Here is a 16950-nt window from a genome sequence, read left to right on the forward strand (position 1 = left end):
CTTGAGACTCTAATGTCCCCCGAGGCTTACAAGCGATTTGTTTTGGAACGAGTTAAGGCACAGCGGTTGGGCAATGGGGAGCCGGAGGTCACGCCAAAGACATCTTGCTGCGTCCTGTGCCTGCTGTTCAACCAGTCTGCGGCTGTAGCGCAGATGTGCGCTTCTGAGGGTTTCAGGCTGGAGGCTCACCCCACTGAGCCTGTGTACTACTTCAACGTGAAGTTTGCACCTGACGTGGGCCTGCCTGAGGTATCAGTGAGAGACTACCAAGGCTTCCTGATCAACTTTCAAGGGTCTGTTGGAAGCTACAAGCCCACGTTTTACTACAACTGGAGACATATGTTGGAAATGTTACGCAGAGACGCCTCCGGAACAGTGATGCTCGTTCACCCCGGACAAAGGCAGCCTTAGACACTTATCAAAACAAGTTATGAAACGAGTCTCTCTAAAAACGCGATCGTTGGAAAAGAACAAAAAAAAAAAAAAAAGAACAACAAAAAGAAAAGCGTTTCCAAACAACTACATGGTAAATGACAAACTCACATACCTGAAAGAATCTCTCTTCAGTCCTGAGCTGACAGCTCTGCGATCCAGGTTCAGCTGCACAAAAATGATATTGGCCAAAGAGGAAAGTCCTTTCAGAATTCCAGATGAGTATTTGAAGCAAAATGCCCTCCTCTTTCTTGCTCCTTGCAACGTGACAACCTGCTTTGCCTGAGCCCTTGGGAGAATTCCTCCTCCCTCCAGTCGGATGCTTGAATTTATGTGGTCAGATATCACTGTCTCTCCCCCTCCCTCTTTCCCTGCAGCTTTTCCTCCTTCAGACAGAAGACTCCACCTTCTAATTTCTCTATGTTTCTTTATCTGCCTTAGTGCCCTCCTTCTGCTGCTTCTGTCAGAAGTCCAACAGGAGCACAGCAAACAGAGCTTTCTGTGTCTAGGTCTGCCAGGGGAAACCTGCTCTCTGGTGCAAACAGAGCTACACCAGAAGACTGAGATCCCAGGCTCTTCAAACCAGAAACTGTTTCATGCAAACCTAGAGAGGTTTAAGTAAAATTACCTGGCTCTGTAAAAACACCATGGAAGCGAAGACTCAAAAAACGATCGATCCTTCTGCCATGAAAACATTCCGGGAAAAGTATTGGATGTCCAGCCATCGCCTGGGCAAGGGGGGCTTCGGCAAAGTGTTTCTGGGAAAGAGGCGGAGCGACAGGATTTCCGTGGCCCTGAAGTTTGTCCCGCTCTTGCGTACGAGATGCTGCGAGGTCGACGGGACCAGTAAGCCGCTCGAAGTGGTCGCCTTGGAAATGGTCACCAAAGACCCTCCGTTTCCGGGGATCATCCGCATGCTGGACTTTTACAAGACCCGGGGAGCTTGGGTGATAGTCACGGAGACGCCAGAGAACACGCAAGATCTGTTTCACTACATCACGACCTGTAAGCGTCTGTGTGAGGACACGGCCAGAGATTTTCTAGGTCAGGTCATTCAGGCCTTGCTCCACTGTCACAGCCGCGGTGTCGTGCACATGGACGTGAAAGACGAAAACCTGCTGCTGGACCCGTCTACGCACAAGCTGTTACTCATCGACTTTGGTTCTGCCGTTTTCCTTGAACCCGACAAAGTGTACGACACGTTCCACGGGACCGCGGTGTATGCACCCCCCGAACGGCTCACTCAAGGATGCTACAAAGCTCTCCCGTCTGAGGTCTGGTCGTTGGGAATACTTTTGTACGACATGGTGCACGGGGACATACCGTTTCAAAACGACGAAGAGATCCTACTGGGCGAGCTTCGTTTCAAAAAGGACCTTTCCGAGGACTGCGTGGCCCTGATGCAATGGTGTTTGAGCAGGGCGCCTGAAGAGAGACCGACGCTGAAAGACATACTAGCCCATCCTTGGATGTCAAAGCAAGACTCGGAGATGCACCAGGGAAACGCCTCGGCCGGGGACCCGGCGCGCACGCGAGGGGATCTCCCGCGATTGAAGAACGAAATGCAGCACCGTCCGTCGATGTTGACGCAAGGCTCCGAGAGCCCGGAGGAGCCTGAGGAGGAGGGGGTTAGCCGCACTCCAATCGAAAAGAGAGACGGAGCATTCATTTAAATCGGCAAATGACCTCCATGTTCCTTGGAGTGTTGCTGAAGAGACAGGACTTTCCGCGGCCACTCTGAAGTCTCACAGAGCCGTGTGTCGTCCAGCCTAGGCCCAGCGTTGCATGGGTGGCAGCTTTCTGATAGTTTGGCAAAGTGTGTTCCTTCAGGATTTCTGTGTTGCAATTTTGCCTTAGTCGAATAAAAGTTAAATCTGAACCAACATCATCTTGTGTTTTTCAATTTGTGTTTGCTGGGTCCTGTATGACATAGACCCCAATAATACCTTTTAAAGATAAATTGCTTTATTTTGTATTAGTTGATACAAGACACAAGCTGGCTTTGTAAAGATTGACAAATGCAAAAAAATAATGAAAATAATAATACTACTAATATTAATATCAATAATAATAAAAATAAAATGAATAAAACTACATTGATGTTTACATTGTTTCAATAGCATATTGGTTAGCCTATAAGCAGGATAAATTAAATGATTATTGCATACAGAGGTTAGATGTTTGTGATAAGCGTACACACAGGTTAAATCGAGTGATTATCGTAAGCAGAGTATACATGTTTGTGACTACCTGACACGACTATGAGATTATAGTACGAAGATATTACATGAAGTTACTGTCTCATACAAGATACAAAACGGTACATATTGAGACGGATAATAGCAGGAGGAAACAAATCTCGAAGTCACAAGGCAAAACATTGTTTGGTTTATTTGTTTTTTAGTATTTTTTTCTTCTTTTTTTTTTTTAAGGTACTCAATCCACAAAGCCGTCACGCGCCGGGTTGAGTACTAGCAGCAATGGGTATGCCTAAAGTGCGAGTGGCATAGAAACCCTTCCGCTGGTACAGCTCAGCCAGTCCCCTTCGAGGAAGCCCAACGGTGGAGCGCTTTGATAATGTTGCCTGGTTCTGAGTTAAGCCTGGACGCGGAATTGCGTATCTCATCCGTGCAAACGAGCCAGCCGTCTGGCCTCTGTCTGCGCCAGGACGCGGTGGGCTGGCAGATGGGAACATGACGTTCAGGGACAGTGTTGAGGTGTTCCCAAGCAAGACGTGGCCTCCAGGTACCCCTGCAACTGCGCTTCTGTATTCGGTGACACTGCATCACTTGTGGCAAATTGGCTGGACCCTGTAGGATGTTGGTCACCGTTTTTTCGGAACCGATCATCATTGGGTTTGCCTAGAGAAAGATCAACACAGTAAAAGTTGAGATGGCATGCCCCTTAGCGCTCAGGAAAGAATAAAAAATAAATAAATAAATAAATAAATAAAAAAGGTTACTTTGATGGCCCCGTCCTCCCGCTCGCCACCGTAGCACCAGCAGAGTAGAAAGAGAAACGAAAGTGTCCGAAGAACTATCATGCTGCCCACACTCAGGAAAAGGAATGTGTTTGGAAAGTCTGCAAGAGTCAGTAGCTTTTAAAACCCTAAGATAGAAGTCGGATTAAGAAAAAAAAAAAAATGAATTGTAGCTTACTCTGATTCAGAGTTGCCGACCGCAGTTTAGGGACTCTGACCTAAGTTCTGAGAGTCCGACCACCACAGACAGAGTCTGACATTAGTCCCTCACCAAGAAAAGTCAAATTGTAAAAAAAATAAATAGTATAAAATATTAAAAAGTTTTCCACGCTCACTTGTTGGGAACATAAAACCACATTGTAAACTAAAACAAAACAGAAAAGTGTTCTACGCGCTGGTTGTTGGGGTTATATGGAACCCACCTTAGACTTAGGTAAATAAATAGTTTTGCACCCTGCCTTGTTGGGTTCGCGAGACAGAAACCTCAACAAATATAGTTCCGAGCGCTAATTCGCAGGGTCCCGGGACCCAAGCATAAACATGAACAAAACCTAGCCAAGGTACACTAAAACACCACATTTGTTCAGAGCGCTGCCTGGCGGGGTCCGTGAGACCCCAACATAAAATAAAACAAAATATAGTTCATCATGAACCTCGACAAAACGTAGTTCCAAACCCTGCCTCCCTGGGCCTGTGTGACCCCAAGGTGCACTAAAAAGATGAATTTGTTCAGTGCGCTGAAATGCGGGATCTGAGAGACCCCAGCGTAAACCTGAACAAAACTTAGTTCCGAGGTCTGCCTCGGCGGGTCCGCGTGACCACAAGGTACACTAAAGTGATGCATTTGTTCCCCGCGCTGCCTCGCTGGGTCAGCGAGACCCCAGCGTGAACATGGACAAAGCGTAGTTCCGAACCCTGCCTCGCGGGGTCCGCGTGACCCAAGGTACACCAAAAAAAAAAAAAGAACAGTTTTTCAGCGCCCTGCCTCACGGGGTCCGAGAGACCCAAGCGTGAGCCTGAACAGAACTTAGTTCCGAACTCTGCCTCTCCGGGTCCGCGGGACCCCAGCGTGAGCCTGAACAGAACTTAGTTCCGAACCCTGCCTCGTGGGGTCAGCGAGACCCCAGCGTGAACCTGGACAAAGCATAGTTCCGAACCCTGCCTCGCGGGGTCCGCGTGACACAAGGTTCACCAAAAAAAAAAAGAACAGTTTTTCAGCGCCCTGCCTCACGGGGTCCGAGAGACCCAAGCTTGAGCCTGAACAGAACTTAGTTCCGAACTCTGCCTCTCCGGGTCCGCGGGACCCCAGCGTGAGCCTGAACAGAACTTAGTTCCGAACCCTGCCTCGCGGGGTCAGCGAGACCCCAGCGTGAACCTGGACAAAGCATAGTTCCGAACCCTGCCTCGCGGGGTCAGCGAGACCCCAGCGTTAACCTGGAGAAAGCGTAGTTCCGAACCCTGCCTCGCGGGGTCCGCGTGACCCAAGGTACACAAAAAAAAAAAAGAACAGTTTTTCAGCGCCCTGCCTCACGGGGTCCGAGAGACCCAAGCGTGAGCCTGAACAGAACTTAGTTCCGAACTCTGCCTCTCCGGGTCCGCGGGACCCCAGCGTGAGCCTGAACAGAACTTAGTTCCGAACCCTGCCTCTCCGGGTCCGGGGGACCCCAGCGTGAGCCTGAACAGAACTTAGTTCCGAACCCTGCCTCGCGGGGTCAGCGAGACCCCAGCGTGAACCTGGACAAAGCATAGTTCCGAACCCTGCCTCGTGGTGTCCGTGTGACCCAAGGTACACCATAAAAAAGAACAGTTTTTCAGCACCCTGCCTCACGGGGTCCGAGAGACCCAAGCTTGAGCCTGAACAGAACTTAGTTCCGAACCCTGCCTCTCCGGGTCCGCGGGACCCCAGCGTGAGCCTGAACAGAACTTAGTTCCGAACGCTGCCTCTCCGGGTCCGCGGGACCCCAGCGTGAGCCTGAACAGAACATTGTTCCGAACCCTGCCTCTCCGGGTCCGCGGGACCCCAGCGTGAGCCTGAACAGAACTTAGTTCCGAACCCTGCCTCGCGGGGTCAGCGAGACCCCAGCGTGAACCTGGACAAAGCATAGTTCCGAACCCTGCCTCGCGGGGTCCGCGTGACCCAAGGTACACCCAAAAAAAAAAAGAACAGTTTTTCAGCGCCCTGCCTCACGGGGTCCGAGAGACCCCAGCGTGAGACTGAACAGAACTTAGTTCCGAACCCTGCCTCTCCGGGTCCGGGGGACCCCAGCGTGAGCCTGAACAGAACTTAGTTCCGAACCCTGCCTCGCGGGGTCAGCGAGACCCCAGCGTGAACCTGGACAAAGCATAGTTCCGAACCCTGCCTCGCGGGGTCAGCGAGACCCCAGCGTGAACCTGGACAAAGCATAGTTCCGAACCCTGCCTCGCGGGGTCAGCGAGACCCCAGCGTTAACCTGGAGAAAGCGTAGTTCCGAACCCTCTCTCGCGGGGTCCGCGTGACCCAAGGTACACAAAAAAAAAAGAACAGTTTTTCAGCGCCCTGCCTCACGGGGTCCGAGAGACCCAAGCGTGAGCCTGAACAGAACTTAGTTCCGAACTCTGCCTCTCCGGGTCCGCGGGACCCCAGCGTGAGCCTGAACAGAACTTAGTTCCGAACCCTGCCTCTCCGGGTCCGGGGGACCCCAGCGTGAGCCTGAACAGAACTTAGTTCCGAACCCTGCCTCGCGGGGTCAGCGAGACCCCAGCGTGAACCTGGACAAAGCATATGTCCGAACCCTGCCTCGTGGTGTCCGCGTGACCCAAGGTACACCATAAAAAAGAACAGTTTTTCAGCACCCTGCCTCACGGGGTCCGAGAGACCCAAGCTTGAGCCTGAACAGAACTTAGTTCCGAACCCTGCCTCTCCGGGTCCGCGGGACCCCAGCGTGAGCCTGAACAGAACATTGTTCCGAACCCTGCCTCTCCGGGTCCGCGGGACCCCAGCGTGAGCCTGAACAGAACTTAGTTCCGAACCCTGCCTCGCGGGGTCAGCGAGACCCCAGCGTGAACCTGGACAAAGCATAGTTCCGAACCCTGCCTCGCGGGGTCCGCGTGACCCAAGGTACACCCAAAAAAAAAAAAAAAGAACAGTTTTTCAGCGCCCTGCCTCACGGGGTCCGCGGGACCCCAGCGTGAGCCTGAACAGAACTTAGTTCCGAACCCTGCCTCGAGGGGTCCGCGGGACCCCAGCGTGAGCCTGAACAGAACTTAGTTCCGAACCCTGCCTCTCCGGGTCCGCGGGACCCCAGCGTGAGCCTGAACAGAACATTGTTCCGAACCCTGCCTCTCCGGGTCCGCGGGACCCCAGCGTGAGCCTGAACAGAACTTAGTTCCGAGCCCTGCCTCGCGGGGTCAGCGAGACCCCAGCGTGAACCTGGACAAAGCATAGTTCCGAACCCTGCCTCGCGGGGTCCGCGTGACCCAAGGTACACCCAAAAAAAAAAAAAAGAACAGTTTTTCAGCGCCCTGCCTCACGGGGTCCGCGGGACCCCAGCGTGAGCCTGAACAGAACTTAGTTCCGAACCCTGCCTCGAGGGGTCCGCGTGACCCAAGGTACACCAAAAAAAAAAAGAACAGTTTTTCAGCGCCCTGCCTCACGGGGTCCGAGAGACCCCAGCGTGAGCCTGAACAGAACTTAGTTCCGAACCCTGCCTCTCCGGGTCCGGGGGACCCCAGCGTGAGCCTGAACAGAACTTAGTTCCGAACCCTGCCTCGCGGGGTCAGCGAGACCCCAGCGTGAACCTGGACAAAGCATAGTTCCGAACCCTGCCTCGCGGGGTCCGCGTGACCCAAGGTACACCATAAAAAAGAACAGTTTTTCAGCGCCCTGCCTCACGGGGTCCGCGGGACCCCAGCGTGAGCCTGAACAGAACTTAGTTCCGAACCCTGCCTCGAGGGGTCCGCGGGACCCCAGCGTGAGCCTGAACAGAACTTAGTTCCGAACCCTGCCTCTCCGGGTCCGCGGGACCCCAGCGTGAGCCTGAACAGAACATTGTTCCGAACCCTGCCTCTCCGGGTCCGCGGGACCCCAGCGTGAGCCTGAACAGAACTTAGTTCCGAACCCTGCCTCGCGGGGTCAGCGAGACCCCAGCGTGAACCTGGACAAAGCATAGTTCCGAACCCTGCCTCGCGGGGTCCGCGTGACCCAAGGTACACCCAAAAAAAAAAAAAAAGAACAGTTTTTCAGCGCCCTGCCTCACGGGGTCCGCGGGACCCCAGCGTGAGCCTGAACAGAACTTAGTTCCGAACCCTGCCTCGAGGGGTCCGCGTGACCCAAGGTACACCAAAAAAAAAAAAGAACAGTTTTTCAGCGCCCTGCCTCACGGGGTCCGAGAGACCCAAGCTTGAGCCTGAACAGAACTTAGTTCCGAACTCTGCCTCTCCGGGTCCGCGGGACCCCAGCGTGAGCCTGAACAGAACTTAGTTCCGAACCCTGCCTCTCCGGGTCCGGGGGACCCCAGCGTGAGCCTGAACAGAACTTAGTTCCGAACCCTGCCTCGCGGGGTCAGCGAGACCCCAGCGTGAACCTGGACAAAGCATAGTTCCGAACCCTGCCTCGCGGGGTCAGCGAGACCCCAGCGTGAACCTGGACAAAGCATAGTTCCGAACCCTGCCTCGCGGGGTCAGCGAGACCCCAGCGTTAACCTGGAGAAAGCGTAGTTCCGAACCCTCTCTCGCGGGGTCCGCGTGACCCAAGGTACACAAAAAAAAAAGAACAGTTTTTCAGCGCCCTGCCTCACGGGGTCCGAGAGACCCAAGCGTGAGCCTGAACAGAACTTAGTTCCGAACTCTGCCTCTCCGGGTCCGCGGGACCCCAGCGTGAGCCTGAACAGAACTTAGTTCCGAACCCTGCCTCTCCGGGTCCGGGGGACCCCAGCGTGAGCCTGAACAGAACTTAGTTCCGAACCCTGCCTCGCGGGGTCAGCGAGACCCCAGCGTGAACCTGGACAAAGCATATGTCCGAACCCTGCCTCGTGGTGTCCGCGTGACCCAAGGTACACCATAAAAAAGAACAGTTTTTCAGCACCCTGCCTCACGGGGTCCGAGAGACCCAAGCTTGAGCCTGAACAGAACTTAGTTCCGAACCCTGCCTCTCCGGGTCCGCGGGACCCCAGCGTGAGCCTGAACAGAACATTGTTCCGAACCCTGCCTCTCCGGGTCCGCGGGACCCCAGCGTGAGCCTGAACAGAACTTAGTTCCGAACCCTGCCTCGCGGGGTCAGCGAGACCCCAGCGTGAACCTGGACAAAGCATAGTTCCGAACCCTGCCTCGCGGGGTCCGCGTGACCCAAGGTACACCCAAAAAAAAAAAAAAGAACAGTTTTTCAGCGCCCTGCCTCACGGGGTCCGCGGGACCCCAGCGTGAGCCTGAACAGAACTTAGTTCCGAACCCTGCCTCGAGGGGTCCGCGGGACCCCAGCGTGAGCCTGAACAGAACTTAGTTCCGAACCCTGCCTCTCCGGGTCCGCGGGACCCCAGCGTGAGCCTGAACAGAACATTGTTCCGAACCCTGCCTCTCCGGGTCCGCGGGACCCCAGCGTGAGCCTGAACAGAACTTAGTTCCGAGCCCTGCCTCGCGGGGTCAGCGAGACCCCAGCGTGAACCTGGACAAAGCATAGTTCCGAACCCTGCCTCGCGGGGTCCGCGTGACCCAAGGTACACCCAAAAAAAAAAAAAAGAACAGTTTTTCAGCGCCCTGCCTCACGGGGTCCGCGGGACCCCAGCGTGAGCCTGAACAGAACTTAGTTCCGAACCCTGCCTCGAGGGGTCCGCGTGACCCAAGGTACACCAAAAAAAAAAAGAACAGTTTTTCAGCGCCCTGCCTCACGGGGTCCGAGAGACCCCAGCGTGAGCCTGAACAGAACTTAGTTCCGAACCCTGCCTCTCCGGGTCCGGGGGACCCCAGCGTGAGCCTGAACAGAACTTAGTTCCGAACCCTGCCTCGCGGGGTCAGCGAGACCCCAGCGTGAACCTGGACAAAGCATAGTTCCGAACCCTGCCTCGCGGGGTCCGCGTGACCCAAGGTACACCATAAAAAAGAACAGTTTTTCAGCGCCCTGCCTCACGGGGTCCGCGGGACCCCAGCGTGAGCCTGAACAGAACTTAGTTCCGAACCCTGCCTCGAGGGGTCCGCGGGACCCCAGCGTGAGCCTGAACAGAACTTAGTTCCGAACCCTGCCTCTCCGGGTCCGCGGGACCCCAGCGTGAGCCTGAACAGAACATTGTTCCGAACCCTGCCTCTCCGGGTCCGCGGGACCCCAGCGTGAGCCTGAACAGAACTTAGTTCCGAACCCTGCCTCGCGGGGTCAGCGAGACCCCAGCGTGAACCTGGACAAAGCATAGTTCCGAACCCTGCCTCGCGGGGTCCGCGTGACCCAAGGTACACCCAAAAAAAAAAAAAAGAACAGTTTTTCAGCGCCCTGCCTCACGGGGTCCGCGGGACCCCAGCGTGAGCCTGAACAGAACTTAGTTCCGAACCCTGCCTCGAGGGGTCCGCGTGACCCAAGGTACACCAAAAAAAAAAAAGAACAGTTTTTCAGCGCCCTGCCTCACGGGGTCCGAGAGACCCCAGCGTGAGCCTGAACAGAACTTAGTTCCGAACCCTGCCTCTCCGGGTCCGGGGGACCCCAGCGTGAGCCTGAACAGAACTTAGTTCCGAACCCTGCCTCGCGGGGTCAGCGAGACCCCAGCGTGAACCTGGACAAAGCATAGTTCCGAACCCTGCCTCGCGGGGTCCGCGTGACCCAAGGTACACCATAAAAAAGAACAGTTTTTCAGCGCCCTGCCTCACGGGGTCCGAGAGACCCAAGCTTGAGCCTGAACAGAACTTAGTTCCGAACTCTGCCTCTCCGGGTCCGCGGGACCCCAGCGTGAGCCTGAACAGAACTTAGTTCCGAACCCTGCCTCTCCGGGTCCGGGGGACCCCAGCGTGAGCCTGAACAGAACTTAGTTCCGAACCCTGCCTTGCGGGGTCCACGTGACACTAAGATACGCTAAACGATTCGTTTGTTCATAGCGCTGCCTCACGGGGTCCGAGAGACCACAGCGTGAACCTAAACCAAATATTGATCCTAGCTCTTCCTCGCCGGGTCCGCTAGACCCCAGCGTGATCTTGAACAAAAAGGTACTTCCGAACGCTGCCTCGCTGGGTCTGTTAGACCCCTGGGGAGGGTGAAAGGGGTGTTTATCTTTATATATATATATATATATTCATAATAATAATAAGAATAAGAATAATACTAACAATAATAATATTAATAATAATAACAATAAAGAAATAAAAAATAAAAAAACAACTGTAAGGTTGGCACCATCAGGTGGCAGAGAGGAAGCATGGTGCATGTGGACTAAGACCAAAAAAAGAAAAGGAAAAAGAAACAATGAAGCCCCCCCCCCCCCCCCTAACCCAATTGGTCAAGGATAAAAAAAAAAGAGAAAATAAAGGTGGACTGCATAATGCATTCGGTGGAAATCTTTTCCTAAAAGGATGCCCCTTGTTGGCATTAGATCAAATAGGAAAGAATTCAGGGTTTCAGTGACCCTCAGAGAAACGGCACCCCTGGTGACCGAGGGTAAAAAAAAAAAAAAAAAAAAAAACAGAGTGACCGCAGTAGAGAAAAGGCGACCCCTGCTGTCCGTGAAGTAAAAAAGAACCGGGGAACTGGCGACCCCAAGTGGTCGGGGGTGATAGAGGGTGCCTGAAACGTCTACAAATTTTTGGGGTGAATGACCACTCTTCAGTGGTCAGGGACCAAACCAGGATGAGGGGGTGCGTTTTTAAAATGACCCCCCCATTCCCTTCCTTCAATCCAAGCCTTTTTGTTCCCCCTCTAGGACAGCCAAAGGGTTAAAATAAGCCCCCCCGTTCCTTTATCTAATCCAATTTATTTCTTTTTTCTCTAGGATAGCGCAAGGGATAAATATGAACATTTTTACAAAGACTATTTATGAATCTGCTGTGTTCTGATCATGGAAAACGTGGCTGATTTATAAATAATAAAATTACAAACACATTGGTGTTGATTTAATGTATTTGTTCAGAAATAAACCCTCAAGTCATTAGTCCATGGCAATATTTATTTCTGTGCCCCTGAACGATTTATGGGCTCTTGTGAGGAAGCATTTTTTTTTAGTAGTTTTCTCTTCTACCTTACTGAAAATAGCTTTGAATATGAATCTGTCCGTGTTCCTGTTGGCAATAATTCAACCGTTTTTCCTGAGATCCAACCGAAAACGAGCAGATATGCAGCATCACAGGACAGCAAGGAGGAGGAACAGACGTCTCAGAAGATTTCCTCTGGATGCCCTGACCAGACATGAACAACTTATGAGTTAAACTTAAAGTTTTTTTTTTGTTAAACTTAAGCATTTGTTACTAATTGTGCTCAAAGTTACACAATCTGCTGTAAGACTTTAACATTCTTTTTCAACACTGGAGTATGAGTTGTATAGTCTAACTACATGAAACACTTGTGAATTCAAAGTTTAGTATTTTTTATTCAGAGTCAAACCATATCACTTGTTTAAAACAAAAATACTTTCATTTATTAAATACTTTCGTTTTTCACCCAGTAAAAAGAAAACGAGATTTTCCAGCATTTAAAAATACTTCATAAACTAAAACGTAAGACATCAAAAATAAATAGAAACATTCAAAAAACGAGATTTAATTTCCTCAATGAAATATATTAATGTTCCATTTTACAGGCTTTTCCACGTCTCTACTGCTTTGCCAACATAAAGGTGTCTGTCCTGGCCCTCTATGCTGACGGTCAGTCCGACACAAGACCGGATTTTCAGTTGACCCGCAGGATCATCGAGCATCTGGTGGAGCAGCTTCGGGTTCCTCACACTCTGGGGGGACAGGAGACTGAGTTCCTGGTATTTCTTTTCTGGCTGGCGTGTGGCACATCTTACAGTGTGGTAGCCAGGGCCTTTGACATGCCACGGTCCACTGTGAGTGACATTGTCCACAGGACGGCGGACCTCCAGCTGATGAGCAGGGTCATCCAGCTTCCCAGTGGGAATGAACTGCCATTAGTCACCTCTGGTTTTTTAGCAGCTTGCTTGGTCTTCCACCTTCCAAAAGGTCGTGGGGAGCATCGATGGCTGCCACATAAGAATAAAGGCCCCAAAAGAAAATGCAGCTTCTTATTTTAACAGGAAGCTTTTTCATTCCATTTAAATACAGGCTGTATGTGACTCTAATGTCAAATTTATAGATATTTTTGTTGAGTATCCAGGATCAGTCCATGATTCACAGGTTCTACGTAAAAGCCCAATTTATGTAAATCAAACATTACCCACCTGAAGGATCATTTTGGGTGATGGTGGGTATCCCTGCATTGCACATCCCATCATGCTGCTGACACCCTACAGGGAACCCATGAGGAATGTGGTTTAGGCCCGTTACAACCAGAACCACTCCAGAACACGCTCTGTGGTGGAGAGAGAGCATTTAGCATGATGAAGAGGAGGAGGAGAGCAATATTTCTGGGGGCACTGGGAGTAAAACCAACCTTTGCAATGAAAATCATTGCCTGCAGTGCCATCCTGCACAATCTGTGCATCAGCAAAGGGGACTGCTTGGAGCCACAGCAGGACGACACCAGGAACATGCAGGATGAGCAAAGTGGCGTCCGTCTGCGAGGACAAATCTCTGGTTTCCTTTCAGCTCCAACTGTGTCTCACATGATTCTGGAGGACCACAACTATTGTTAACATGTGTAAAAATAAATGGTAACATATAAAACGAAATTGTAAATGTGTACATTTGATATTTATATGAAAATCCTTTTGAGATTGTTAAAAATGGCTCATATTTAAATAAAACATGTAAATTATTCATTTTTGTTAATGCATTTATTAAACAACGGCAACATTACATTTTTTGAACAATATTTGCAACTCAAGTAAGCTGAACAGACTTTCCTGTCGCTCTTCCTCCCTTCTTGCTCTCCTCTCCTCTTTCAACAAAAACTTTTACCCCAATATGACAACGATTAACCGTTTATTAACAAAGACAAATCTGATCATGATCATCAACAAGTGACTTGACTCCCATCCGGCACGAGCTTTCCTGAAAGCAAACAGGCTATCTTTCTCCATCCACAGATGGATCAGATTTTCCTCATCCTCGTCTGTCCCTACATATATAAACACGTTTAAAACATGTGTTAATAACCTATGACTACGGTTAGAAGTCACTGCTTTTTGAAGAAATATCTAGCGTTTGTTTTTAGCCTTCAGCGCTAATTCGCGTTAGTGTTAGGATTACCGAAATTGATGAGCTTCAAAACAATGTAGGTTGTCGATTGAGGAATATAACATATTAAAAACATTTTCTTACGTATTTACAAATATATTTTACAACAGATACAAGATACTTTTTAATATACTTACATGTTTCGGTTGTTTTCCTTGGCCAACCGGCTGCCATTTTCGAATAATTCAAACGCAATGTATCGTGGGTCATACGCAGTGCATTCTGGTCCGACCGCAGTGCATTCTAGTCAATATTCGCCAATCGAGTGAGCATCGATCCACACTGGTTTTTCGTAGAGACTTCTGGGAAATTTCTAGTCCACTCGATTTTTGAACTGTAGATTCGGACAGCACTACAAAATGGTGAGCGCACTATATAGTGCACTATATAGGGGTTAGGGCGGTAATTCGGACACAGGGTAAAGCTTGTTGATGTAATTTTAGATTGTTAACATCCAGGAAGCACTCGGTCCATCGATTGTTGATTATTACATTCTATCAGCAGAAATTCTTACCTTCAGTTTGGTTGCTGTTAAAATGACACCAAGAGCAGATGTAAAAAGGCGGTCCAAAGGTGATGACATCAGCGTTTCTCTCAGTACAAGATTTTTCCTGAAGAAGACACAAGAGAAGTCCATGCAGAGTTGTTCATCCCCGTAAAAAGAGCTCCATTTGGACTTGAGATGTCAATTTCACTACTCACAATAAGTTTGGGATGTTGTTATGTCCATGAGTGCTCTTCCTGTTTGGCCCCAAATAACAAACATTGACCATGTCAGTAGCAGGTGTTTCCACCATTTGCTGTAATGACAGCTTGACAGCGGCGTCTCCTGCTTCACACTAACCACATTGATGTTGTTCTGAGGCGTTCCACTCTTCCACAAGTGCTACATACAGTCCTGCAGGTCACTTGAGGGTCCGATCACCTGCTTCAGCAGGTCCCAGTTGTACTCTTTAGGGTTCAGGTCAGGGGTCATTGCTGACCAGACCACATGAGCCACTCCCATTTCCCGAAGTCCAGCTGTGACAATTCTGGCAGCATGTGGTGAATTATCATCCATGAACAGAAAGTTGGGGGTGATCTGGTGGAATTGGGATATGATGATGGTCTCTGAGGATAGAACGTGCAGTGACTGGACCATCTACAACAGGCATGTCCAAAGTCTGGGAACAGGCCGCAAATGCATCCAGATTTTTCAGCGACCTGTGAGCTCATGTCATAAAATCAATAACCTGTGGCCCTCAGTTCTTTTCAAAAACTGTATGTACGATCGCTAATTGTAATTAGCTGAAAACGAGAGCTGTGCTTCTAGGACAACTTACTTATTAAGAGACAAGGTTCAGTTTTTAAAGTGGATCACAGAGACACGGGAGAACACCCACAGTCATTCAGATGCAGCTCATGCAGTCGTTAATGTATGACTTTAAAATATGTAAATCTTTGAGAAAAGAGGTCACAAATTAACAAGAAAAACCACCAGAGTGTCTGTTTATCGGGGCTGTGCTCGAAAATGAAAGATAGGTTGAGAATTTCTTTGATTTTTAGACCTATCCAGATTAAACCTATTTGCAGACTCAAAGTTAACTTCTTTTCAGCGTAGCCGTCTTTCCGGGATTCGTTAAAGCGGAGTTTCATCTGTAAAATAAGGAGCTCAGAGACACGTCTGGGTGTAGATGACTGCTACTTTATTTCTCTTTTCATTCACAAACCTAGAAGTCCTTTTGTCTCACTACGCCATGAACCTGTCATGCACAGAACACTAAAAGCGGAGGGAAAACATTGTTACACACGTCTTCTCCTCTAAATGAAATGCCTCGTTTCAATACAAAACAACAAAGATGAATGAAAATAGTCTGTTATATCGAAAATGCTGAAAAAACTGAGCCTCTTCAGACGGAAGCGTCACACAGACTTAGAGATCTGGTCTTTGGCGGAGGAAGAAAGGATGGATTGATTGATTGATTTTATTTAAGTGTCATGCACTAATGTGCCCAGCCCACACGGGCTTTTGTGACACTGAAAGACAAAATACATAAAACATAAAGAAACATGCCCATCACAAAAATCCAATAACCCCTCTAGTCAGAGTCTAACAGAATACAAAGTGTCCATTCTTATTGTCCATGCCTTTGACACAAAATTTGCCCAAAAACATTTTTTATTTTCAAAAATCTAACGTAAAATTGTATCTTCAGATAACCAAAACAAATCAGGACATTTCTTTTCTATTACCTCATACATACAAAGTCTGGAAGTGGACAGCTGCAGGGACACCGATGTATCATCAATGGCTTCAGAGATCCTGCAAGCAAAGCAAGGCAAGGCAAGGCAAGTTTATTTGTATAGCACAATGTAATTCAAGGTTCTTCACAAAACAGAAAAATGCATTAAAATCACAATACATCATAGAAATAATCAACGTAAAATTTACTTTAAAAGAAAAGAAAAAAAATTTGAAAAGTGATTTAAAAGTAAAGGAAGGAAAGGAAAGAAAAGTGCAGATAGGACCTTTCAGTCATATACACGGCTAAACAGAAATGTTTTAAGTCTAGATTTGAACATGAACACAGAAGAGGCCTGTCTTACGACTTCAGGGAGGCTGTTCCAGATTTTAGCTGCAGAATACTGAAACGCTGATTCCCCTTGTTTAGTTCTGACTCTGGGCATCAACAGGAGGCCGGCCCCTGAGGTCCTCAGAGTACGAGATGGTTCATATGGCACTAACATGTCAGAGATGTACTTTGGTGCGTGGCCATGGAAAGACTTGTACACAAGCAGAGCTGCTTTGAAGTTTATTCTTTGAGGTACAGGGAGCCAGTGCAGAGACCTGAGCACAGGACTAATGTGATCATACTTCCTGGTTCTGGTCAAGCCACCCATCAATAAATAAAACAAACATTACTAAATCCTGAATCAAAATAAGGAGCTTCCAAATATTTGTTACGTTATCAATAAACATTCAGCTGACCTGTTCTAGTAAGTTTAGTTGGTCTGCTCTGCTGCCACGCGGCATTCACTTGCTGCACTTCTTAATCTCGTAATTTTGTGAGATTTAAAGTAGATCATTTACGAGAAAAAAGTTGCAAATTTACTAAATTTAAAGTCGGAATTTTACAATTTTAAATTTCATAATATTACTTTTTTTGGTGGCTCTAATACTCTTGTCATACACCGGAGCGACTTAAACTCCAAAAATAAAAATTGTAAAGTAACTTGTAGTGACTTACTTTTTCAAATAG

At 49.2% G+C, this 16950-nt stretch overlaps 1 protein-coding gene and 1 long non-coding RNA gene across 2 annotated transcripts; one reads left to right on the plus strand and one right to left on the minus strand.

Annotated features, from left to right (window-relative positions):
- The first annotated feature begins 24 nt into the window (after positions 1–24).
- LOC101156739 (serine/threonine-protein kinase pim-2-like) lies at positions 25–2315 on the plus strand. Its single transcript, XM_023950707.1, has one exon. It carries the CDS (start codon positions 1080–1082, stop codon positions 2103–2105), a length of 1026 nt encoding a protein of 341 aa, XP_023806475.1. The 5' UTR covers positions 25–1079; the 3' UTR covers positions 2106–2315.
- Positions 2316–2849: 534 nt separating this feature from the next.
- LOC111946732 lies at positions 2850–5629 on the minus strand. The gene is made up of 2 exons (XR_002872473.1): positions 3395–5629; positions 2850–3293 (listed from the first exon to the last, which is right to left on the minus strand). It is a non-coding gene; the product is annotated as an uncharacterized LOC111946732 (long non-coding RNA).
- Positions 5630–16950: the final 11321 nt, after the last annotated feature.

Source organism: Oryzias latipes, chromosome 3 (assembly GCF_002234675.1).
Source record: "Oryzias latipes chromosome 3, ASM223467v1".
Lineage (NCBI taxonomy): Eukaryota > Metazoa > Chordata > Actinopteri > Beloniformes > Adrianichthyidae > Oryzias > Oryzias latipes.